This window comes from Scardinius erythrophthalmus, assembly GCF_964197995.2.
Source record: "Scardinius erythrophthalmus genome assembly, chromosome: 15".
NCBI classification, from domain to species: domain Eukaryota; kingdom Metazoa; phylum Chordata; class Actinopteri; order Cypriniformes; family Leuciscidae; genus Scardinius; species Scardinius erythrophthalmus.
Window position 1 is genome coordinate 32,108,021 of NC_138235.1, and position 22,655 is coordinate 32,130,675.

The 22,655-nt window shown below is 36.6% G+C and overlaps 2 protein-coding genes across 4 annotated transcripts in view; both read right to left on the reverse strand.

Moving 5' to 3' along the window:
- The window catches only part of cpne9 (copine family member IX), a gene marked incomplete at its 5' end in the record, with an annotated part of 42,545 nt that extends 39,160 nt beyond the window's left edge, over window positions 1–3,385 (reverse strand). For both annotated transcript variants that reach the window (XM_081385833.1, XM_081385832.1), the window contains one exon: window positions 3,309–3,385. In XM_081385833.1, the coding sequence (XP_081241959.1) occupies window positions 3,309–3,385 (77 nt within the window). The remainder of the gene's footprint in view (window positions 1–3,308) is intronic.
- A 1,135-nt stretch (window positions 3,386–4,520) lies between these two features.
- Window positions 4,521–21,108, reverse strand: cmtr1 (cap methyltransferase 1). Of its 2 annotated transcripts, none has more exons than XM_081386265.1 (24): window positions 21,054–21,108; window positions 19,610–20,902; window positions 19,362–19,513; window positions 19,107–19,265; window positions 18,914–19,006; window positions 18,619–18,690; window positions 18,403–18,497; window positions 18,259–18,331; window positions 17,975–18,173; window positions 16,671–16,789; window positions 16,443–16,539; window positions 14,913–15,045; window positions 11,856–12,035; window positions 11,687–11,743; window positions 11,518–11,575; window positions 11,276–11,344; window positions 10,368–10,499; window positions 10,100–10,225; window positions 9,844–9,935; window positions 9,212–9,280; window positions 8,857–8,904; window positions 8,658–8,770; window positions 8,452–8,560; window positions 4,521–7,144 (listed from the first exon to the last, which is right to left on the reverse strand). In XM_081386265.1, the coding sequence occupies exons 2-24, from the start codon at window positions 19,746–19,748 to the stop codon at window positions 7,009–7,011; spliced, it is 2,520 nt and encodes an 839-aa protein (XP_081242391.1). In that variant the 5' UTR covers window positions 19,749–20,902; window positions 21,054–21,108; the 3' UTR covers window positions 4,521–7,008. The 2 variants fall into 2 exon arrangements, with proteins under 2 accessions (XP_081242391.1, XP_081242390.1); XM_081386264.1 differs by having other exon boundaries at window positions 19,610–19,742; window positions 20,903–21,108.
- Between the last annotated feature and the right edge of the window lie 1,547 nt (window positions 21,109–22,655).

The window sequence follows — 22,655 nt, forward strand, 5'->3', positions numbered from 1 at the left end:
AATAGCGTAGGAGAGTGCGCAATATGATATAGAAGAAGAGGATTTCGGAAGTCTGATGCTTGAATCAGGTGTTTGTGGCTACCTTTACAAGCCGCATTATAGCGAAGAGCAGCCGAGGCAGAGAAGACCTGCCTGCCGCGGACGAGGAGCCCGGACTGGCTCGGGTTAGGGCGGACTGGTGGCGCCGGTGATCTCACTATGCAACTACGAACCGCTACGAACACAGAGATAGAGTCCGTCTGCGGCAAAGAATTTCAACGATGACAATTTCTCCTCTGAATCAGACGAGGACACGGACGTTTGTGTTGAGAACTATCCTAGTTTCGCACCGCATATGTTCTGACTGAACATCCAGGTACCATGCAATAATTCACCTTTTCGAAAGAAATACAAACGAGGAGTAATGCACTATATGAGTTCGCCAACTAACTAGACATTTTGTGTGAATGTGAAATGAATTTCAAGCTCTGGTAGTAGCTAGCCTTGTAGACGGAAGAGTGATTTCTCTTATAGGCAGATATGCGCTTTCTGGATTAGTGGGAGTGGCTTGCGGAGCTGTGCAATGTGGTGCATTGTGGGAGTTGTTGTCTTTCATACAAATGCGTTCTGAAGTTATTTTTTGTCTTTTCTCGGTCACGAAGGCACCAAATTCAAAAATTATTTTACATTTCGACTACATATATGACCCACTTTAAATAAAAAACAATGTTCAAATGGGTGAAATGACCCTTTAAGATTGAGCCACTGGAGTCACTTGGACTATATTAACGATCTCTTTAATAACTTTTCTGGGCCAGCAAGTTTCGGTCACATAGCAGCCTATGGAGGAGTGAGACATGGCTCAGATTTCATCAAAAATATCTTAATTTGTGTTCCGAAGATGAACGAAGGTCTTACGTGGTTGGAACAACATGAGGGTGAGTAATTACTGACAGAATTTTCATTTTTGGGTGAACTAACCCTTTAAGCTTTTCTTTGAGAAAAGAACAAAGAACGGCACTTAAGTCATTCTTAAAAAAGGAAGATGTGTTCGTAGTTTTGCCGGCCAGATATGGCAAAAGTTGAATCTATCAACTAACGTTAGCTTCGCTATTGGGAAAACACTGGTTGATTGAAGCGCTGTCCTATTGCGTGCAGAGGGAATTTGAAAGACAGCCGTTTATCCCGCCCCTCGGATTGAGCCGTATCTATGGTGAGTTGCCAGACCTAACATCTTGATGTAGGTCTGGCTTTCCAGGCTAAGTCCACCCTGTAATCATAATAAAAGTTGTTGTTTTTTTACTGCCTGTAGTGTTTATTCCATCTGAAAACTGCAGTGAATTTTATGTATGGGTATGTTTTTGCTAAAAGGAAATTGCAAAAATGTATTTCAGCCTAGGTTGTAAAAATTTATTATTTTACCCAAAATGATACTCTCATCATTTACTAACCCTCATTTTATTCCAAACCAGTATGATTTTCAACTATTTATGAAATGAAATTCAACTGTTTCACTTACTTTCAATGTCCATAAAATGAAGGTAAGTGGGGTCTAAAAACAACACTGGACACTACTGACTTTCAATCACAATAAAAAAAAAATCACATTTTGCAGAATTAAGTAAGTCATACAGGTTTGGAACAACATGAAGCGGAGTAAATTCTGACAGAATTTAAATTTTTTGGTGAACTATCCCTTTTAAGACTTCACTTAGAATCTGAACATGACACTTTTATACTTTCAGCCATGTAATGTATTAAGTCCACAAACTCATAGCCATTTGTACCCTGTCCTGCAACACTTTTTTTTTTTTACCACAGAGATGTCATGCAACGAGGCGCTGCCTCAAAGTGAAGCAGAAACCCACTGGGCACCTAGATGTGGCGCATATTTCGTTGCTGTATTTCATTTTTCATAAATCCTGATCTGTTGCATTCATATCCCAGCAGGCTACAATGAAATATGTACCATGAGGTACCACTTGCTCCATTTTCTTGTCCCCGTCTTCCACCTCAGCCAAATTACTGCTGAAGGCTCAGCGGGCAAAGCCTGGCGGCCACAGATGTGTCTCATGTATAAAGAGACCTCCCTAGGATATCTGGGCAAGCAGTGTCTGAAGTGAAGGCTTTATGCAAACACACAGACAGCATCAGCAGTCAACACATTCATTATTCAGGAAAGAGTCTGTGCTGTTGTTTGTTGCCAGTGGTGTCTGTCCAACAAGGAGAAAACGGTCCAGAGGGACACAGTGAGGGAAGAGGTCAGCCAGGCATAAAAAAATGTTGACCTTCACAGATTGAAATATGTTTGATTAAGTTATTATTTATAAAAAGCAACCAGTCATACAAGCATGTTGAGTAATGCAAAATACTCAAAACATGCAGCTAAACATAACCATTTCTTAAAGATTTAATTTTATGTTAAAAGTATAGGTCATGTGTGTGAAGCACAAACAGACATTAAAAATAGACTGAAAGATCAACATAATAATATCTAACTCCTTCCAGACATCACGTACAGCAAGAAAATGGTCGAACGCACCTACGATGCCCAAAAAATGCTGTCTAGGCAGGGAACTCGTTAGTTTTTGAGACACAAACTGCAAGTCATGAATGCTAATAGACAACATCATAGAATATACGAGATTCCCCCAGAACCCTTACAAAAAAGTACTGTGGTAATAACACCATGATATGGTGATGCTGTCAAAAAACAATATAGCCAAAAATGATAGATGGACCAAATGTAAAAGTTAATGACCTGAATTTTTTTTTTTTAAATTACTGACCACTATTCTGAATATTATGAAGACTTATCCCACAGATTTCTTATGCAAAAAGTACAAAAAAAATCTTTCTTTCTTCTGAGCATGGTACTGTTTTTGGACATGTATGTACCACGATATTACCATCTAAAACCATCACTGACTGTACCACTGTACTGCCACAGTGTTTTGTAAGGATATGGTTGTTAGTGCCCCAAATACCATGGTTCTTCTGACCATATTCATGTACCATGGTATTTATAGCCTACGCAACTCTACTTCGCCCCAAGCCAGAGTGATGCTTGTCTCATAGATGCACAGACTGCCCAACATTTTTCCTATTGTTAATTTTTTGTTGACTCGTTAATCGACTGTATTTGTATTAAGACGCTTCGTTTAAAGGCACCTTCTAAATGACTACATAACTCAATAGCCTAGTTTATATTTTTCCCAATTAACAAAAATATATTGGGAAGAAAGCCAGAAGATAAAAGACACGATGCTTTTAAGACTTAACCTAATCATTGAATTGTGAACATTAACAATAACCATTTTCGCTCTTACCTGCACGAGACGCTGATTTCTATTTTGGTGGCAGGTACACTGCTGTTTAACGGATCAAACTCCCCGATCGATGCCATTGCAGCTCCTCGGGAGTTTGAGATAAGTCTTCAAATGCCTCCAAAATCTGGGTCTCACTCGTCTCTGGCGTAACACGTGTAATATAACCCACCAAACTGGCGCAGAAATGTGTCTTTCCTTACAATTTGGACAGAGCGAACATCATCGGTCCGTCTGAGTCTGACCCCCTCGCGCACCTGAGGAGAACGCGCGCGCTTGATCGGCAGGTAGAGTCTGACTGGACCTCCTCTCGTCCTTCCTCCGCGCGGACACTCCGACTCCGCTTTGAAAACTTAAATTGAAAACATCAATTTTTAATAGTACAGAAGCCATTCAATATTTAAGAGATGTGGTGTCAGATATGGATCTGAAACCTTTGGGGACGTTTAATCTATTGATGTGTGTGGAAACGATTTTCAAACATCCAGTTGCCAAAACGCCCACGGCTTTTAAAATCCGGTTGATCCGTGGTAAACGTCGATGTTGCGCAGTATAAATAGCAAAATACTCAAGTATTTCCCATTACATTCCAACAAAAAACGAGTTATGAATCTGCTGATAAATCGGAAAGCACTAAATGTCTTTATCTCAAAATCTAGTGAGCTGCCTACACAAAACAGCGTGTTTGGCCATCTGATGTTCGATTTAATCGTCTTAAAGCATCTTTATGATGCTCAAAATTGCTGATATAGGCTACTAACAAAAAAAGTAGCAAAAATATTCTTTAAGGTAGGCTACCATAGTAGCCTATTATGGTACACGAAAATGGTAATCATTCACTGTAGCTACAAATTAAACACCTTTGTATTCAAAATCTAGTGAACTGCCTACATAAAGAGCATTTTTGGGCATCAAATGTTCGATATAAACGTATGAACGCACCTCTAAAGTGCTACAATAACAAAAAAGGTACTAATCATACTATTTTACACTAAAATAGTAACTATCCACTTTATCAAAACTATATTAAATCACTTTTTTGTAAGCAGAATTGTATATTAATAAATCGAATAGGCTATTGTTTTGGTGATAAATCAGAAACCACATCTGTTCTGTCTTTTAGTGAACTGCCAATCTAGACAGCAATTTTTTGCATCATATGCTCGGATGTGAGCGGAAGTTACCCAAAAATGCTGCCTAAACTTTTTTTTTTATGAAATTAAATAAACAAACAATGGAATGGCAAATTGAAAATTAGGTCATCTTTCAGTAGATATTGCCATATGCAATCGTAACCATGCCTGCTACAGTACTTTTTTGTTAGGAAAATTTTACTTAACATAAAGCCATTCAAACTTTCAAAAGGTGAGATTCAAAAGAGCCATGGTATTTTTTTTTTCTGTCCTTTCTTTTGTAATTGAATCCCCTTTGGTCAATTTGATTTGAGTTTCCAGCCCCCTTCGAAGTGACCAGACTTTTAACCTAAATTTTAATAAAACTCTGGTGCCCTGCGGGAAGATAATATATCTTCAAGAAGCTTTCCCTAACGGCTAGTGGTGGGCAGTATTGCTGCGGCGCTCCTCAATTGCTTTCGGGAGATGGCACATTGAACCTCTTGGCCAAGAAAGAAAGTGAAAGAGTGTGAATGGGGAGAGAGGGAGAGGAGGGCAGAGTTTGCATACGTTCCCATCTGGTTACCCAGCCAGCAAGCGAGCACTCGGATGAGAGGAACCTCTCTAATGGAACCCATCTACAGGGAAATTTAATTGTCCTTTGAGGTGAATCTCTGCTTAGCTTTCCAGTCACAAACTCAAAGCAAGAGATGGATAGGAAAACAGGGTGTGGGAGACTCTCATTACACCTGCATACAAAAGACCGCCTGTGTCCCGCCGTCCTTGAGATGCCAGAAACCTACAGCTTTGGAGAAGAAATAAGAATCCACAGCAAGCTGCACAATATGCTCATTAGTGATGTGTCAGTCACAGTGACAGTTCATGTATTGTTGTTCTAGAGGAGCAAAATACAGATATAAAATCATATTGAATATAAGACATGACAAAATAAATTAGACCTGCCATAAGGATGTTCCATCATTCCCTCCTCCTACATCGCTGTCCTGAATCCTGAAACCTAGGGTTCAGAATCTGAACAAACTCCTAAGCCTGAAGTATTGAACTTTGTCATGTAAATACAGTCAGACAGGTGGCCGGTAAAACCAGCAAAAAACAAAACAAAACATGGAATTACATTAAATGAGGGAAATACCTAGAGTATATCAGGAATATCAGCTACCAAACACCCAACCACCCGGAATATTAGCTACCAACCACCCAATACACCATAACAACCAAAAAGCAATGCATTTAGAGAAGCAATACAACATTTGAACAACTAATATAGCTACACCATTCTGAAGGTGACTTTTGCCAGAGCAACACTCACTTTTCCTTCAGAAAAATCTAGTTCTCTTCTGGCGTTTGTAGGTTTTCATTGTTCAAACACTTCATTTAGACGGTCTGTTCTTCCAGATTGTGTGGATTCTCAATGCAAGCAGAAACAAATGGAGCGTCTTATCAGCAGAAGACGCAGCTCCAAATCTTCTGTCACAGATTCCTTTTCATACAATGCAGTATGAAATCAAATTTCATGTTCTTCTTGGTCTTTTTTCGCAAACAAGCACGAATTGTATCTCCTAATATTTGCTAAAGTGGCACACATTCACATTAGTGGAAAAGCAAAGGGAATTGTAAACGAGCAACAAAACAAAGTTTTTCTAAATAACAAAGTTCATGCACACACACATTCAAGTTGGCATGAAATTGAAATTCACCTAATCTATTTCCTAAATGCAGGTTATAGATCTTATTGTGAACAATTCATATGTGCATGTTTAATTTAAAAACAGTAAGTTGACAAAATATAGACTCAAATTATTTAATCAACAACTGTGATTATATTTCACATTCATCTGCCTAGTCTTTAGTGTAAAACCCACATCTTAAAATCCAATGAAAAGAAACTAGTCTCCGCCCTTCATTTTAATCTTCGATAAGCCCTTACACTCTGCTGTACATCACAATACAGAAGAAAAATGTTCCGTTTCATCGCGTCTCACCCAAGCGAGACGAATAATCAAGCGGCCCAATGGTACTTAAGGAATACAATTCCTCAGTGGTTTAATGTATTTATGATCACAAACAGACTTAAAATTGAAATGCTTTTCCAAAACCACCATGGTAAGTAATAGCCAGTCGAATCTTTTTAAAGATTAAATCAAAAATAGGAAAACAAGGCAACAGTCCAACACATGCACACATAGAGCGAATGCAAGCTTTCATGCTGGTTTACATGGTTATCTTCTGGTTTGAAATTATGCAATAGAATCTGGAGCTAAACATCTGACCGATTAGTGGAGGAATAATTCATGGGAGGAAGCAGGATTTGAAGTTTGGGAGAAAAACACGTGGACAAGGAAAAAGCGTCTAAGTTTCTCCTCTAAAGATAATGGACACACACAGATACACACCACTGAGCACCAAGACGCCCTGTCTAGCTCAAAAGGTTGTTTTTGAGAGAGCCTTGAAGTGTGAAGAAAGAAACTGAGTTTGAAGGTTTCTCAGTGAAAGCTACAGTGCCCCCTGGTGGCGAGGAGAATGTACAGCCTATGCTATGTCCCTTAGTGACTGTGACATGTACGTGTTTTTTATTGTTGACAGTGCAGATGGATAAAGGAGAGAACGTCGTCTTTAGACAGTTTGTCGGGGTTGATCCGCGTCTGGGAGTCGTGAACTCGGACGCCTTCCTCCCAAGCCCAAAACAGACGGTCTTTGTGACATGCACTGAAACAACAGAGAAACAAATGTAAAGTGACAGTAAAAACTTTGAAATTCTATTCCAAATAAAAAAGAATCCTGAAAAAAGTATCACAGTTTCCACAAAAATATTAAGCAATTGCTTTAACATAACAATAAGAAATGTTTTTTGAGCAGCAAATCAGCATATTAGAATGATTTCACAATAATAATACTACGTGAACAGTATTTTTGATTAAATAAATGCAGCCTTGAACCTTCGCCATTAAAAAACATAAAAAAAAAATATTACCAATCCCAAACTAATTTTGAACAGTAGTGTATGTATTCAATTATACATTAATTATTTAATTATTAACATTAAATATTAAAGGAATGTTAAGCTCTACTGACTGCATCTGTGGTGCCGGAGACCTAACAGAGAATTTTGACAAGAAAAAACTGTGTTTGCAGTAATGCTCTTACAATAGAAACCAGAGTGGTGCAGGTATGAGGTCAGAAGCCAGAAGACTAATTCGCCGCTCGCTCCTTCGAGATTTTCCTACTGGTTTTTTTATAGATTTGTGTGTAAAATAAAGCCTGTGGTAAACATAACTTGACTATACTTAGACGTTTTGTACAAAGTAATTTACATACCCATAGGGAAAACTCAAATTTTGAAGCAGTTATATTTTAAAAACGTAGGTTTCTAATAAGTTACTAGGTAAGACAGCTTGGGGTGTGAGTGATTGCAATTACTGTTGTAGAAAGTTATGTTTACCACAGGCTTTATTTTACTCATAATTGAAAATATAGGAAAATCTTGAAGAAACCAGCAGCAAATTATTTTTCCAGGTTCTGACGTCATACCTGCGCCACACCATTGGGCAAGATTTTGCATTAGACTAGCGTGACAAAATCTTTAACCGAACTTGTTATAAGTTAAACTCAATTTCAAAACTGTCATGACCCTGTAAAAAGCAGTTAAAGCAGTTGTCATGATGACAGATATAATACAAGCATTACATTGGTAAGATGTACCGATGTAAGTCCCACAGCTAAAATAACAACCCGAAACATTCCTTTGATAAAACTGCAGAGCAATAACCAACCAAACAGTATATGAGAAAAATGCAACACGAATAGAAAAGGCATTAAAAAAGATGTTGAGGGTTTAGAGGGAAGCTCCTTTGTTTGAAGGTCAGATGCTACAAAAAAAACAGAAATATTTGTGCAACATCCTCATGAAAATTCAGACTGTGTAATGGAATTTTCCTGCTAAGGGCTTCAATCCAAAATCGGGTGCCAGTGTAATGCCAGTTAAGCAGGATTACTTCATACACTTTAATACTTACTGGAACGGTGCCACAGAACCAGGAGGCAGTGCATAAGTTGATTCTTTGGTCTGCTTGTTGTAGAAAAACTTTCTTTTAGAACTTTTGCTGAACGCCATGGTCCATGGATCTGTCACAAAGAAAAAGAGAGAAAAAAAGAATGACAAATTCATCTTTAACAAGGCACTCCACTAATATTATCCTGTTGCTCCATCTCTCTCTCTCACCATTAACAGTTTTGATGATGTAAAGGCCGCTGGGAAGGAAGTGACGGTCATCTCTGCCTGTGTATGAAAGTCTTGGCATTCCTCCTGAGCTCTTGGTTACCTTCATTTCCAACCTGAAGGGAAAAAAAGACAATGAGTGTGTGTATATTTATATACAGTATACAGTCTACATGTATGTGATTGATGTGGTGGAACACACCTCACAAAGATCTTCTCCATCTCCTCTAACCTATAGACTTCCTTAACTCTAATAAATGAAAGAGAGAGAGAGAGAGAGAGAGAGAGAGAGAGAGAGAGAGAGAGAGAGAGAGAGAGAGAGAGAGAGAGAGAGAGAGAGAGAGAGAGAGAGAGAATGAATGAATGAGGCTGAAACAGCGAGCATCCTGATTTGCAATATCATCATAAACATGAAAGATCCTGTCTAGGCTCTAGTAAAACACAGTAACTTCATTAATTTTACATACTGCACCCTCCGGTGTTCATAGGACTTCCTGGCCCCCAGGGTTGTCACTGACATGGCAATTAGAACAACCGCAAAGAGAAAGGAATATTACCGAATCGGGTTCATGTCTGGCCTGCTGGGTTTGGAGACAGCTTTCACAAATTTCTCGGCCATCTGGATTCTGCGCCAAAAACAAGTTTATCAGTATAAACACAGATTATCAGTCAGGTTTGCATCTAGATCATAATAAACCCTAATCAACAGCAATCAAATCTGATTTGTGAGATCAAAATGAGTGATCATGGACTACTGATATTGGGATGTCAATCATATCTCTAAAACAGCATTTTCTATAAAGCTGCTCTCAAATAATGTATTATGAAAAGCACTATACAAAAAAAACTAATTGAATATCTAGAGGGCAAGATAGCCAAATGGCAATATAATGCTAATAATATATTATAAGAATATAATAATTGAATGTTAGCAAGCAATACATACAAAAATTGCTGACATTAAATGAACATTTATTTTAAGTAATCCTGAATTATAGCAATGTTTTTAAATCAATACAGCAATGAACAGCAATACTGTTTACATATCAGGAACTATATCTTTTGATTGCGCTTTATAAACGTGCCTAATAAAATAACTTTTCAATGAAAATTTCCTTCATATTTTTATTTTGTAGTAAGTGTAATGATTTCTACATGGAATAATTTAGGAATGGGTTCTGCAAAAGACCTCGGGTTGAAGTGCTGATCTCTGACGTCAGTGCCGTTGAGAACAAGAGCATCGAGAATGTGCACAGCATTGATCCTTCGCTGGGCTTTTCCCTGTAAGAACATACACAACAACTCAATATATAGCTTCTTACTAATATGCACATATCGTTATTTTACTGGAAGAGCTCCTTCCTCTTCCACTAATCATTTAAAGCTGTTATTCAACACTGTTCTCTCTACTCCCACTTATAATTATAGGGATTCTCTCTGTTCACCTCTCCCTTCAGCTCCTGAACGATCTCCACACTCAGTAATGTGTCTCTGGGCAGCTCCAGTTTGAAGTTCTCCAGCTTCTTCCAGCGTAACGGGGCTTTGCCGTCCCACGTGTAGATCTGAGATCTCTGCATACACAAACAGTGTAGGTTTTTCACCCTTTAAGCAATATATAGCGATGGATGACTAAACCACAATAGATATAGCTTATGTAACATATAAATATAGCTTATATTATATAAATATCGTATACAAAGATATATTCCTTACCCCAAGTGCCAGGAGAAAGAGTTGTTCTCCTCCTCCCACAATGCACCTGTAGTCCAGTACGTGCTGCAGTTTATCCATATTTCCTGAGTTCAGTGCAGTTGGTCTAGAATTAAAACTGTCCATTTCTGATCCCTGAGATAAAAAGACAATAAGCAGAGAGAAACATTAACATTTTTTATTTATATAAATAAAACTACATACAACTACAAAATCCTCAGGAGGACATATAAATTAATAACAAAAATTGCTTTAAATATTCAAAGCAATTCAAATAAATAAAAAATCGTTGTGCATTACATATATGAACTGTATTTGGCTACAAAATATTTTTAAAAAAAGTATTATTTGTGCAAAACATATACAATGTATTTTAAAAATACTAGTAAATCTCACAATGACAAAAATAAATAATGCTTAGAAAAAAATAAACAACAAGAAATAATATTTTGCACAAAGATAAAAAAAAAATTCAGTTAATGAATATTCTAGAAACATTCAGATTTTTTTTTTTAACTAATTGAAAACATACTGAAATAGAATAATCTTACTACCAGCATAATTAACAATAATAATACTTATAATCAATACCTTAATTTAAACAATTTATCAATAATAAATCGCATTACATTAGCAACTGGGAGGGGATGTGCTTAACTGTAAAACTAAAAATGCCACAATATGAAAACTCTTAAATGGTTCAAAAAAGACTTTTGTTTTTGTTATTTTTCTCTTCACAAAAATATAATTTCTTTATTTTTTCCTTTTATTTTGGGGTGAACTATGACCCTGACATTAATGGTTGTGTGTGATTCAGCCACTTAGCATTTCTTTTCTAGAACATCACATCCACAAGCACAGAGAATAGCTACATTCCCAGCTAACTCCTCAAAGCCCACACACACTCTTACCTTCATGAGCTCATAGAACTTTGCTTTCGGATCTGACGATGGATGAGTGACTCTGGCTTTATCGGGAACCTGCACAAAGATGAAGACGTTAAAGGTCACAATCATTCAAATCAACATAATCCGCTCATATCTTAGATACCTACGCAAAACAATTTGTTTGCAAAACAAAGCCCTTAACTAAACTTCAGTCCACTATGAAGTGTTAGGCAAGTGAGGTCAATCCATTTAGTGTTTGGACTCACCTCCCACAGTTTGAGACATTCTTTGCGGATGTCTGCTTGCTTGGTCTCAAACAGTGTCCTAGAGAGACACACAGCCTTGTCAGTAATGCATATACAGACGCAGACACAAATAAAAGACAGTTTGAAATGAATGCACTGAAACACACCAGAGGAAGAATGTGTGACTCACGTATCTCTGACGTACGCGTGGATCTTAGCCAGCGCTTTGATCTGTACCGCACAATGGCTGCAAGACAAGGAATCCGAGTTCAATAAACAAACCTAAGCATGAATGAATGCATCGAGGGAGCCAGAGACAAAGAGAGGGAAAAAAGAGGGTCAGAAAGTGATGCTGATACCTTTCATTTGAGTTGATCATGAATTGGAAGAAGTCAGTGTCTCCTTTAATGATGTCCAGAGGGACGACTTCAGTCACGTCTCTGTCTGAGTCTCTGAATTGATTCAGTTTCAGGTTGATGGTGAACATGTATTCTCTGACGGCATCAGTGCCTGGCTTTAAACCCTTGCACACCACATACCTGCACGAGGAGAACATAAAAAAAACAGTATTTTAGATAATTTTTTAATGTTAAAATCTTTCATCCCATCCTATCTTATTATGCAGAGACAACTGTAAGTACTACAGCTAAATGATATAAACCAGCATTAAATAATTGCATTAACTATTGGCAAGATTTTAGAAAGGACACCTAGCCTTGTGCAATGATTAAACAGCTATTTGGCTATTAACCTATCGCCAGAAGGGCATATGTGACATGAGTGAAAACGGAAACCTTTTTTATTTATAATAATATGCACAATGTATAATATTAACAAAAAAAATATTAAGCAGCAAAAACGTTGCCGTTTTAAATGTCGATGATAATAATAATAATAATAATAATAATAATAATAATAACAACCATTATTGATAATTGAGCACCAAAAATAATAATTGATCACTGAGCACCAAATCAGCATATTAGAATAATTTCTGAAAGATCCAGGATTCAACTTTGCATCACATGAATAATTTACATTTTCATATATATATATACATATATATATATATATATATATATATATATATATATATATATATATATATATACAGTACCAGTCAAAAGTTTGGAAACATTACTATTTTTAATGTTTTTGAAAGAAGTCTCTTATGCTCATCAAGCCTGCAGTAAAAAAAAAAATAATAATAATAATAATAATAATATTATGAAATATTATCACAATTTAAAATAATGGTTCTCTTTTTTAATATATTTTAAAATGTAATTTATTTTTGTGATGCAAAGCTGAATTTTCATCAGCAAGTACTCCAGTCTTTGGTGTCTTATGATCCTTCAGAAATTATTCTAATATGATGATTTGATACTCAGTTATTATCAATGATGGAAACAGTTGTGCTGTTTAAGATATTTTTTTGGAATACTTTTTTCAGGATTCATTGATGAGTAAAACGTTAACAGCATTTATTCATAAAAACAGCATTTATTCAAAATAAAAACATTTCTAACAATATAAATCGTTACCATCACCTTTTATCAATTTAACGCATCCTTGTTGAATTAAAGTACTAATTTCTTAAAAAAAAAAAGTTATTGTTCCCAAACTTTTGAATGGTAGTGTATATTGTTACAAAAGATTTCTATTCTAAATAAATACAGTTCTTTTTAACTTTTTATTCATCAAATAATCCTGAAAAAAGTATCTCAGGTTATAAAAAAAACATTAAGCAGCACAACTGTTTCCAACATTGATCATAAATCAGCATATTAGAATGATTTCTGAAGGATCATAAGACACCAAAGACTGGAGTACTTGCTGATGAAAATTCAGCTTTGCATCACAAAAATAAATTACATTTTAAAGTATATTAAAAAAGAGAACCATTATTTTAAATTGTAATAATATTTCATAATATTACTGTTTTTTTTTTTGTTTGTTTTTTTTTTTTTTAACTGCAGGCTTGATGAGCATAAGAGACTTCTTTCAAAAACATTAAAAATAGTAATGTTTCCAAACTTTTGACTGGTACTGTATATATATATATATATATATGTGTGTGTGTGTGTGTGAATATACATATGTATGTATGTGTGTATGTGTGTGTGTGTGTGTGTGTGTGTGTATATATATATATATATATTTTTTTTTTTTTTTTTTTAAAGTCACTTTAAATTGTACAAATATTTCAAAATATTAGTGTTTTTGATCACATAAATACAGCCTTGGTGAGCATAAGAGATATATTAAAGGGATAGTTCACTTTGAAATTAAATTTTGGTATGTTTTAGCTTACCTCAAGGGCATCTAAGATGTAGGTGTCTTTTTTTCCGCAGTAGTTTCAATTTTGATATTTTTAGGTCAAACCGTTCTTGTCTGACAGTCATATCATGCAGGTCTATGGTCACCCCCTCAAAGAGCATGCACAGAGTCCAAATTAAAACAATTCCCCACCGCGTGCGCATCCTGGTGTGTGACGTGTGCGCAGACAGGTGCATAGAAATATACACTAGATGTCGCCTTAAAGACATTCGTTCCAATGAACTGCCGTAGACAAGGCGACATCTAGTGTATATATATCTATGCACCAGTCTGCGCACACGTCACACACCAGGATGCGCGCGCGCCCTCAGATCACTTGGACGTGGCTGTGTTACAAGAAGTATAAACGATATATATACTGTTCGTTTTCTCACACAAACCGCTCGTTTCGTGTCTTAGGCCATCAATGTGTACTTACGATGGGGAATTGTTTAATTTGGACGATGGGGAATTGTTTAATTTGGACTGTGTGCACGCTCTTTGAGACAGTGACCATAGACCTGCATTATACGACTGACAGACAAGAACGGTTTGACCTAAAAATATCAAAATTGAAACTACTGCGGAAAAAAAGACACCTACATCTTGTATGCCCTTAAGGTAAGCTAAAACATACCAGCATATCCCTTTAAGCCTTGAATTCACAGACAGGGCATAGATTTAGTCAGGATTAGGCCTTAGTTCAATTAGGACATTTAAGAAGCTTTTATAAACGTGCCTTGGTGTTCATCTCAAGACAAAACGATGGCACTGACATATTTTAAGATTTAACTTTCCCTTAAAACAAATCAAACATGCATTTTAGTCTGGGACTAGGCTTAAGCCTTGTCTGTGAGACCGGGGGTAAATGTAAAAAAAAAAAAAAAAAAAAAAAAAAAAAACCTTAATTATCAGTAGTGTAAAAATAAATAAAATGTAGCAGTAAAGTTTTGGCCAATTTCTGCAAGGGGGGAGAAAAACATATATTGATATGATGAACAGAGAGACCCAGGTATACAAGTTACAATACTGACTGCCGGCAGCTCTTTCACATTCCCAAAGGTCTCTCTCACTCTTCCACAGTAAGTAACACACACCTCTCTGAATTGGCAGGTCGGCTGGTGACGGGTTTGAAGAGCGAGACCCTCTCAAAGCAGAGGTACAGCAGATAAATCAAGCCCACGCTGAACGGTGTGAACAGGTCAAACGTTTTACACACAAAATGGCCTCCTGTAAAACAAATAATTTCTGTTGAGATATGGTAGCAAAAAGTCAAGCTTTCAAATAATTACCATTAATCTACTTAAATGGTCCATATAATGGAAAACAACCAATCAAAGAGATAATTACCATAGGCTGTTTTTGTTACTGTACCTTTAAGATTGTTTAATTGAAAGGGTAAGAGAAACAAAATGTTAATGTTAAACTAACTTACAGATGTTGAAGTGCACAAAATCGAAAAAGTGGATTTAAAAAGAATTTTAAAGTTTGTCTCTTTAATGCTATGACTGTAAAAAGTATTCCCGTTGATTTGATACACCTAAAATTAGCTCTTTTCTCAGTCACATAATTACCTTCCTAATTACAGGATTTCAGAATAAATACACTTGTGTCTGGGCGCATCCCCAGATGAATCCAAACAGATCTGAGACAAGGCTGTATAATAATATCAAAGCTAGAACAAGAGTCATTAAATAATCTTCAAAGCCAAGAAAAAGACATTATTAAAGAGATGGGATTATTTAGAACTGCTGTTAAAGAACTGGCTGTCCTCCAAAACTGAATGTCTGGGACTGAAGAAAACCATGAGTCCTTTGGTAATCCAAAAAGACACAGTGCTCCATGACACAGATGACTGTTGATGTTGAGCATCCCTAGTGAAAAGTGATCAGGCTTTAATGATACTTTTCTACTCAAGGGGCATGAAGACTCATGAGAGAGGAAGAAAAAATAGATTGAGCGAAACAAAAAACATCCTTGAGAAAAACAAGGATTTCACAAGAGCACTTTAATCATCTTCCATTAGGAAAATGGCCCAGATCATACACCAAAGGCCCAAAAAAAACAGTGGCTCCATTCAAGCATCTATGAAATAAAACTTTTAATCTCGAATGGTAACAATCCCATTTGAATTACCCTTTAACATTCGCATTCAAAATGGCAACAACAATCAAATAGTGAATTTGCAAAGAGAGAGTTTACAGTTAGTGTGTGTGCTTGAACTGATGGAGAAAAAGGATGCAAAATAATGGCAAACTTAGTAAAGTATTTCTATTGTGTTGCAACAAGCATACAGCGCAAATGATGCAATCTGAATAACAAATTTACTCCTATGAGCTGGTTATTTTACTGAATTGTTCAAAAAGACTCACAAACTCTTCAAATCAGTAACTTTAAAGAGTTACTGATTAAAAAGTGTTACAATATTATTATTTAAAATTATTATTATTAGAAATAATATCGTAAGGGTTGGGGGTGAAATTTATTTATTTTTTAATAATGTTGCATTCATTTTCTTTGTAATAATCACTGCAAAATGTATCACAAAAAAAAATATATATATATATATATGAATACTTTCATAGGCGCTTTATTTATATGCATATAACCAAAACCACACACAATACCTGGTCTGATGACAGACATGGCAGTGAGGAACTGACATAGAAGGAGCTGTTTGCTCAGAATCTCCTGAATGTTCTCTTGGCCCTCCACAGAAAAACCCTGATGAACAACACACCATCAGAATATATCGACCAATCACACAACAACAACAACAACAACAACAACAACAACAACAACAACAACAACAACAACATTTACCTTTAAACCAATTACAGAAGAGAATGGCTTACCCCATCTGCCATTAAGAAGTGCAGGCCCCGCCCCTCAGTGCTGTCTAGGACAAAGTTACGAAACGCACTGATGTTCTCCGGCCGTGTGATGTCACCATCGCCATCAATCCCACCCTCACCTGTAATGAGACGTTCAAAATAAATTCTTAACAATTTAATTTCTATCACTAGATTAAACATTTAGGTATTAAATTAAAGTGCCCCTATTATGCTTCTTTTTTTCAGATATTCCCTTTCATGCAATGTGTAATAAAGCTGTTTGTGAATGTAAAACCTTGCAAAGTTTCAAAAAAGAGCAAAGTGCACGAGTTATTGTCTCCTAAAAGAAAGAACGATTCTGAACTGCCTGAAACAAGTCGTCAGTAATTACAGTCTTACTTCCTGCACAAACCTACATAGGTTTGTAACAAATCTGCATATTGCCCACCTATGGTTTTCAATGGTCTACTTTTATCCTCAAACACTGTAGTTGTAGCTGAGAGTGGAATATGCTGTTTTCTGCGCTGCCAAAGCAAATCCACTTTGGTGCACACCCAAAGGATGAGTCGTCGGGCTCAAATTGATACGGTAAAACTGAAGCCATCATCACTGTTCGTATCACTGTGTGTACAAGTGCTGAGAAAGCCTCTGTAGCTGAAATTCAGATATGGTAATGGGTGTTTAGTTTCCTAAATGTGTTGTAAGCAGTAGACCAATCACAACAGAATGGGCCGGCTGACCAATCAGAGCAGATTAGACCAATCAAAACACAGACTGGGCCATCTAACCAATCAGAGCAGAGTCTGGTCTCAGTCAGTTATTAGTTACATTGCAGCGTCAACTCTTTTCTCACAGAGTCTGAAATAGTTAGACAAAGCATTCAGACTCTCTTAAAGGGATAGTTCACCAAAAAAGAAAATTCTGTCATTAATTACTCACCTTCATGTCGTTTCAAACCCGTAAGAATTACCTAATTTACCACATTATTTACAAAATATTAATCTCCAACGCACGACCACGCAACAACGTCCGCTCTCATGTCAGCACAACACGCATGTGTTGTGGTGCTCTTATGAACGCACGTTGGAGATAAAGTGTTAAACTGAATTCAATAGGGGAGTTCTTCCTTTTTCACATGACTGTATATTATGAGAAAATTACCATGGATGCATGTAAACCTATTGTAGGAGACCTTCAAATAAAATTAAGAACTTTTAAAATAGCATAATAGGGGCACATTAATATTTTATATTGATATATAGCTATACTGTAAAAACGTTGTATTCTTGTTTCAGTTTTTGGTTTTTAAAACTCAGGCAGCATACCGTAATAGGCCTCAAAGAGCTCGCTGGGAGCAGCATAGAAATCTTCCAGTTTGAAATCGTTGGATCCTTTAAGCGTCATCCCAAAACCTTTCGCATGCCAGCCCCTCCGCCACAACACATACTCTGAGAATCCTCCCGGACCCGCGCATACATCTCCAAAATACAGCAACTCACCCTCCTTATCACGAGTCAAAGGCTTCTACACACAGACATTCAATTCAGAAATTAAATTACAGAACCTATTTCAGTCCCTGATGCCATAGATTGTGTAACTGTGGTCTCACCCCTTGAGAATCCTTTGGGTTAGTGAACATATAGTCAAAAACGTGATCCATGTTTGCCATCTTCATAGCAGCTCTGAGGAGAAAACAGAAATTTAGAAAAGATATGCTTCTGCTGTGTAGTATGCATGTGGAGACACAACCCACCTGTTGAGAAAGAAAGCCCCTCGGATAGTTTCATAAGGGTTCGATCGAGTACGCGCTCGCCTCATCTCCTCGCCCTCCAAGTCATCAAACACAGACTGAAAAGAATTACAAATAAAAAGACGCGTTACATTATTACAAGACACAGAGCACAATGTATGTCAAAGAAATCATCTCAAAACATCACTAATAACCATAAGAAATGTTTGAAACACTCACTTTGCAGCGGAGAAGGAGATGCAGCAGATTCTCTGAGCAAAATTCCGTTTCATCGTCAATTTTTAATTTTCTCTAAGAAAATAAGCATAGGTAAAGGTATGCGTATAAACATGAGAAGCTGAAAAATACGTTTTTTTTTACATTAAATTATGTAAACGTATTCTAGTAGACCCCATAAACAAAATTATGAATGTGTAAATGAGCATAATAGGACCGCTTTAATCATTTTTGATTGAATGAGCATTTGATCTTAAACTAATCATTTCAGTTCATCAGGTAATATATGCAGCAATACCGGTCCAAAAGCCATCCAATCCCTCAGCTCATCTGCATCTGGGATCTCTGGAGAACCTTCTGGAAACCACGAGACGACTTCTACAGCACTTGGCTGAGAGAAAAGATGTAAAATGAGGGAGAAATAATGGTCCTGGACTGATAAAGTCTGTGTCTCTGTTCTTATAAGAAACATTTTGACAATGATGCCTTACCTCTGGCTCATCTTCCCAGTCTACATTGAGGTCGCCCTGGAAGCCCTTCAGGGTCAGACCCAAACCCCGCCTCCCACGCTGGGTCGATGCTTCTACGATCTCTTTCCGTCCTTGACCATACTTTCCCAAACCCTCACCTTCTCTGAAACCCATTTTGGCCTGAATGAAAAAGAGGAAGACACCATTTTTAATGTGTTAAATTGCGTTTAACAGGCTGACAAGATGGTTAAAAATGACAGGAGGTGCTGGTTTTACCATGAGTTTCTGAGAGACTGTGTTGTACATAGAAAAGTTGGTTGAGGGATCGTAAGAGGCATCGCTGCCCTCGGCATTCTGGGAATCACCAGGTCTGGAGAAACTGGGCTTGTGATCCTCAACATCACTGAGAGACTCACTCTGACTTGAGTCTGGGAGACAAACATAAATAAACATGCTTACATGAACTTACACTATAACCAAAAGTTACAACAGTGTGAAGTGCCGGAAGGAAGCTTCTCTCTAACCCTGACTGGTGGTTCTTTGAGAAGACTCCTCATCTTCATCAGAGGAGTCCTCACGGAGAGTCTTCCTCTTCTTCAGAGGCTCATCTGATGCTGGTGCCCCCCTCTTCATCTTAAATTCAAGAGGTCTAAGAACCTGCATTCATTCAAAAACATGACAGCACAACATAAAAACCAAACCAAAGATACATAACGTGGCACTTTTTTTTAATTCAACAATCATCAAGATTTTGGGTTAAAAATTTAATTCATGTATAAACGAAAATGTTGATTTTTGAAAGTGTTGATGTTTTTACCATTTAAAATGACCTTTTGCCTTCCCTAGTTTATTTTCAAGGAATATATATCACCAAATATCCCCATTTTATTAATGGTTGATTAACCCAACCAAACAGTTGATATAGGAAAAAATACTATGGAAGTCAATGGGGCCCATAATCTGTCTGGTTACTAACATTCTTCAAAATATCTTATTTTGTTTTCAGCAGAAGAAAGAAACTCAAACAGGTTTGGGACGACATGAGGGTGCGTAAATGATGACAGAATTTTCATTTTGGGGTGAATTGTCCCTTTAATTCAGAAAATACTGTCAACAGACAGAAAAAACAATATATGTTCACCATGTTTTTAGGAATAAACTGTTATATAAATCAGGTGAATTAAATATGAACAAACCCGTCATGTAAAAACAAGAATATAGAAATCAGACAGGGGTATAAATAAAACTGGAAAGTTTGGTTTAAGTTCTACTGAAGTGGAGATGTCTGACTAAGTGAATGAGAACAAAACTCATTTTTAGAAAGCAGCCTTTACTGTAATAGAGATAAAGTGTAATAAAATAAACATTTAAATGTGTAGGCTATTTTAAATATATCACTAAGCTAGTATATTCTTCATAATATATACATTTCCTAAAACATTTCGATTTTGATACTCAAGGAAAAACTGCAGGTGCTATTAAAACGATGTAACACAAACCAGGCGCCAAGCAAGAATTGTATCATATATTACTTTACTTCCATTATATATAAATTAAGCTAAACTTCATTTTCAGCAGCTCAATAACTCAAAACAGCCTCGTTTGTATTTATCGGTTTAAAATGCCATAATGAAAATCATCAAACTAAGGTTTTCTCGTCCTTGCTATCACATATCTGTAAATATTAGGATTTATTGGGGATTGTACGATGTAAATGCTCTTGTAAACATCAGTGTGACATAAAAACAAAGTGAAAACACTTAGCTTTTTAGGTTTCGATTTCACAAGAAATGATGCTGCGACACTCGTAAACATACCTAAAAGTAAATATGCAGCTATAATCCAGAGTCACCTCCGAAATGTAAACTCATATTTGTATCCAATCTGTAAAATTTCTTGACAATTTCTGCTTTACGTTCTATTTCAAATGTCAACTCTGGCCCGCGTTCCACTTTCAGTGGGTCTTACCGTGTTGCTGTCGCATGATAATTACGTCACAAATATGGTCAAACAACAAATGCCTGAAAGATAGCTGAAAATAGTAATTATGTCGTGCTGACACAAACTTCCAATGGCGAAATGGTTCATGAATATTAATAAGACTATGCAGTTGTCGCTTGATAACCTTCAAACGAGGTAGCGTAGGCTTGGCTTATATACGGTCAAATGTTTACATCGCCCACACCTTGCAGAATCTGCAAAATGTAAATTATTAGAAAAGGTTTAAACATTCCCTGATGCTCCCACGATGCATTAAGAGCCATTCAAACTTTTTTCAATTTGAAGATCATGATAAATTGAATTATTTTGTCTTCCATGAAACATGTAAGAATCTTCTGTTGCTTCCGAAGTGCAGTTGCCTACTAAATGAAAAAAAAAAAAAAAAAGATATTTAAATAAAATAAGAAAACATTTTAAAGTGTTCACCCCCGGGGTGTGTCTTAATGCATCATGTTTCCTTCTGGAGCATCAGATCAGTGAATGTATGAACCGTTGTGTTTGAGTCCCTCAGTTGTCCTCAGTGTAGAAAAAGAAAAAGGATCTCAAAATCATACAGTCACTGCTGGAAAGTGTTCAATTCTGCAAAAGATGCTGGAAACCTGAATATTTTGCAGGACCTGAAGGATTTTTCTGAAAAACATTGGGGAGTTTAACTGCTCAGGACAAACAAGAACAACCATCACAAAACAAAAACCAGTTGTGTATCATCCAGGTAACGACACACAGTATTAAGAATCAAGGGGGTGTAAACTTTTGAACGGGGTCATTTTTATAAATTCAGCTATTTTTTGTCTTGTGGACTACATCCTTTATGTACAATATCTTATTCAGGACAGTAGGCCTACTAAATAAAAAGTAACTTGCATTTTGTATGATTCCTCTTATTTTGTTCAAATAATTAACATTTAGCAGATTCTGCAAAGTGTATGCAAACTTTTGAGCATGACTGTATATCTTACATATTCTTCCTCCTGTTCCTCTCTTCAGTGGTCCAGCAGCAGGTCAGGTTGTATGACGTCCCGAGTATTGTTTTCTAGTCCACAAGGCACAAACATCACTTAAGAGGTCACTTCTGAGCTGATCTGTTTGCAGTATCATGTTGCCTTTGCATAGTTCAAGGTCTGTTTAACCCTTGTTAAGGTGGGACATTATACCTGTCATTAAGGACAGATCTGTCCTGAACTCATTAGTCCCTTCAATTGTGCTAAAAGCAGCCGAAGCTTTAAACGAGCTGTTCGAGCGCTTTGTTCTTTATTTTCTTAAGAAGCTTTGATTACTGGGTCGCATCATCCGTTACAACAAACAAGGAAACAATGAGATTGTGAGCTAATCCAATGTTCCGCATCCTAAATGTCAATCAGGAAAGTACATTTGTTCCAGTTCTTATTGAGTCGAGAACACCTGCAATCGCATCAGACCATTTCGCAAATTAATCGTGAATTAGTTAATGAACCGATTCAACAGATTCTTTAAAGACACCATGAAATCAAAATTGACTATTCTTTTTTTTTTTTTTTATGGAATATTGCATGATTTATCCTTGCACATCATTATTTTTTTAACTCGTGT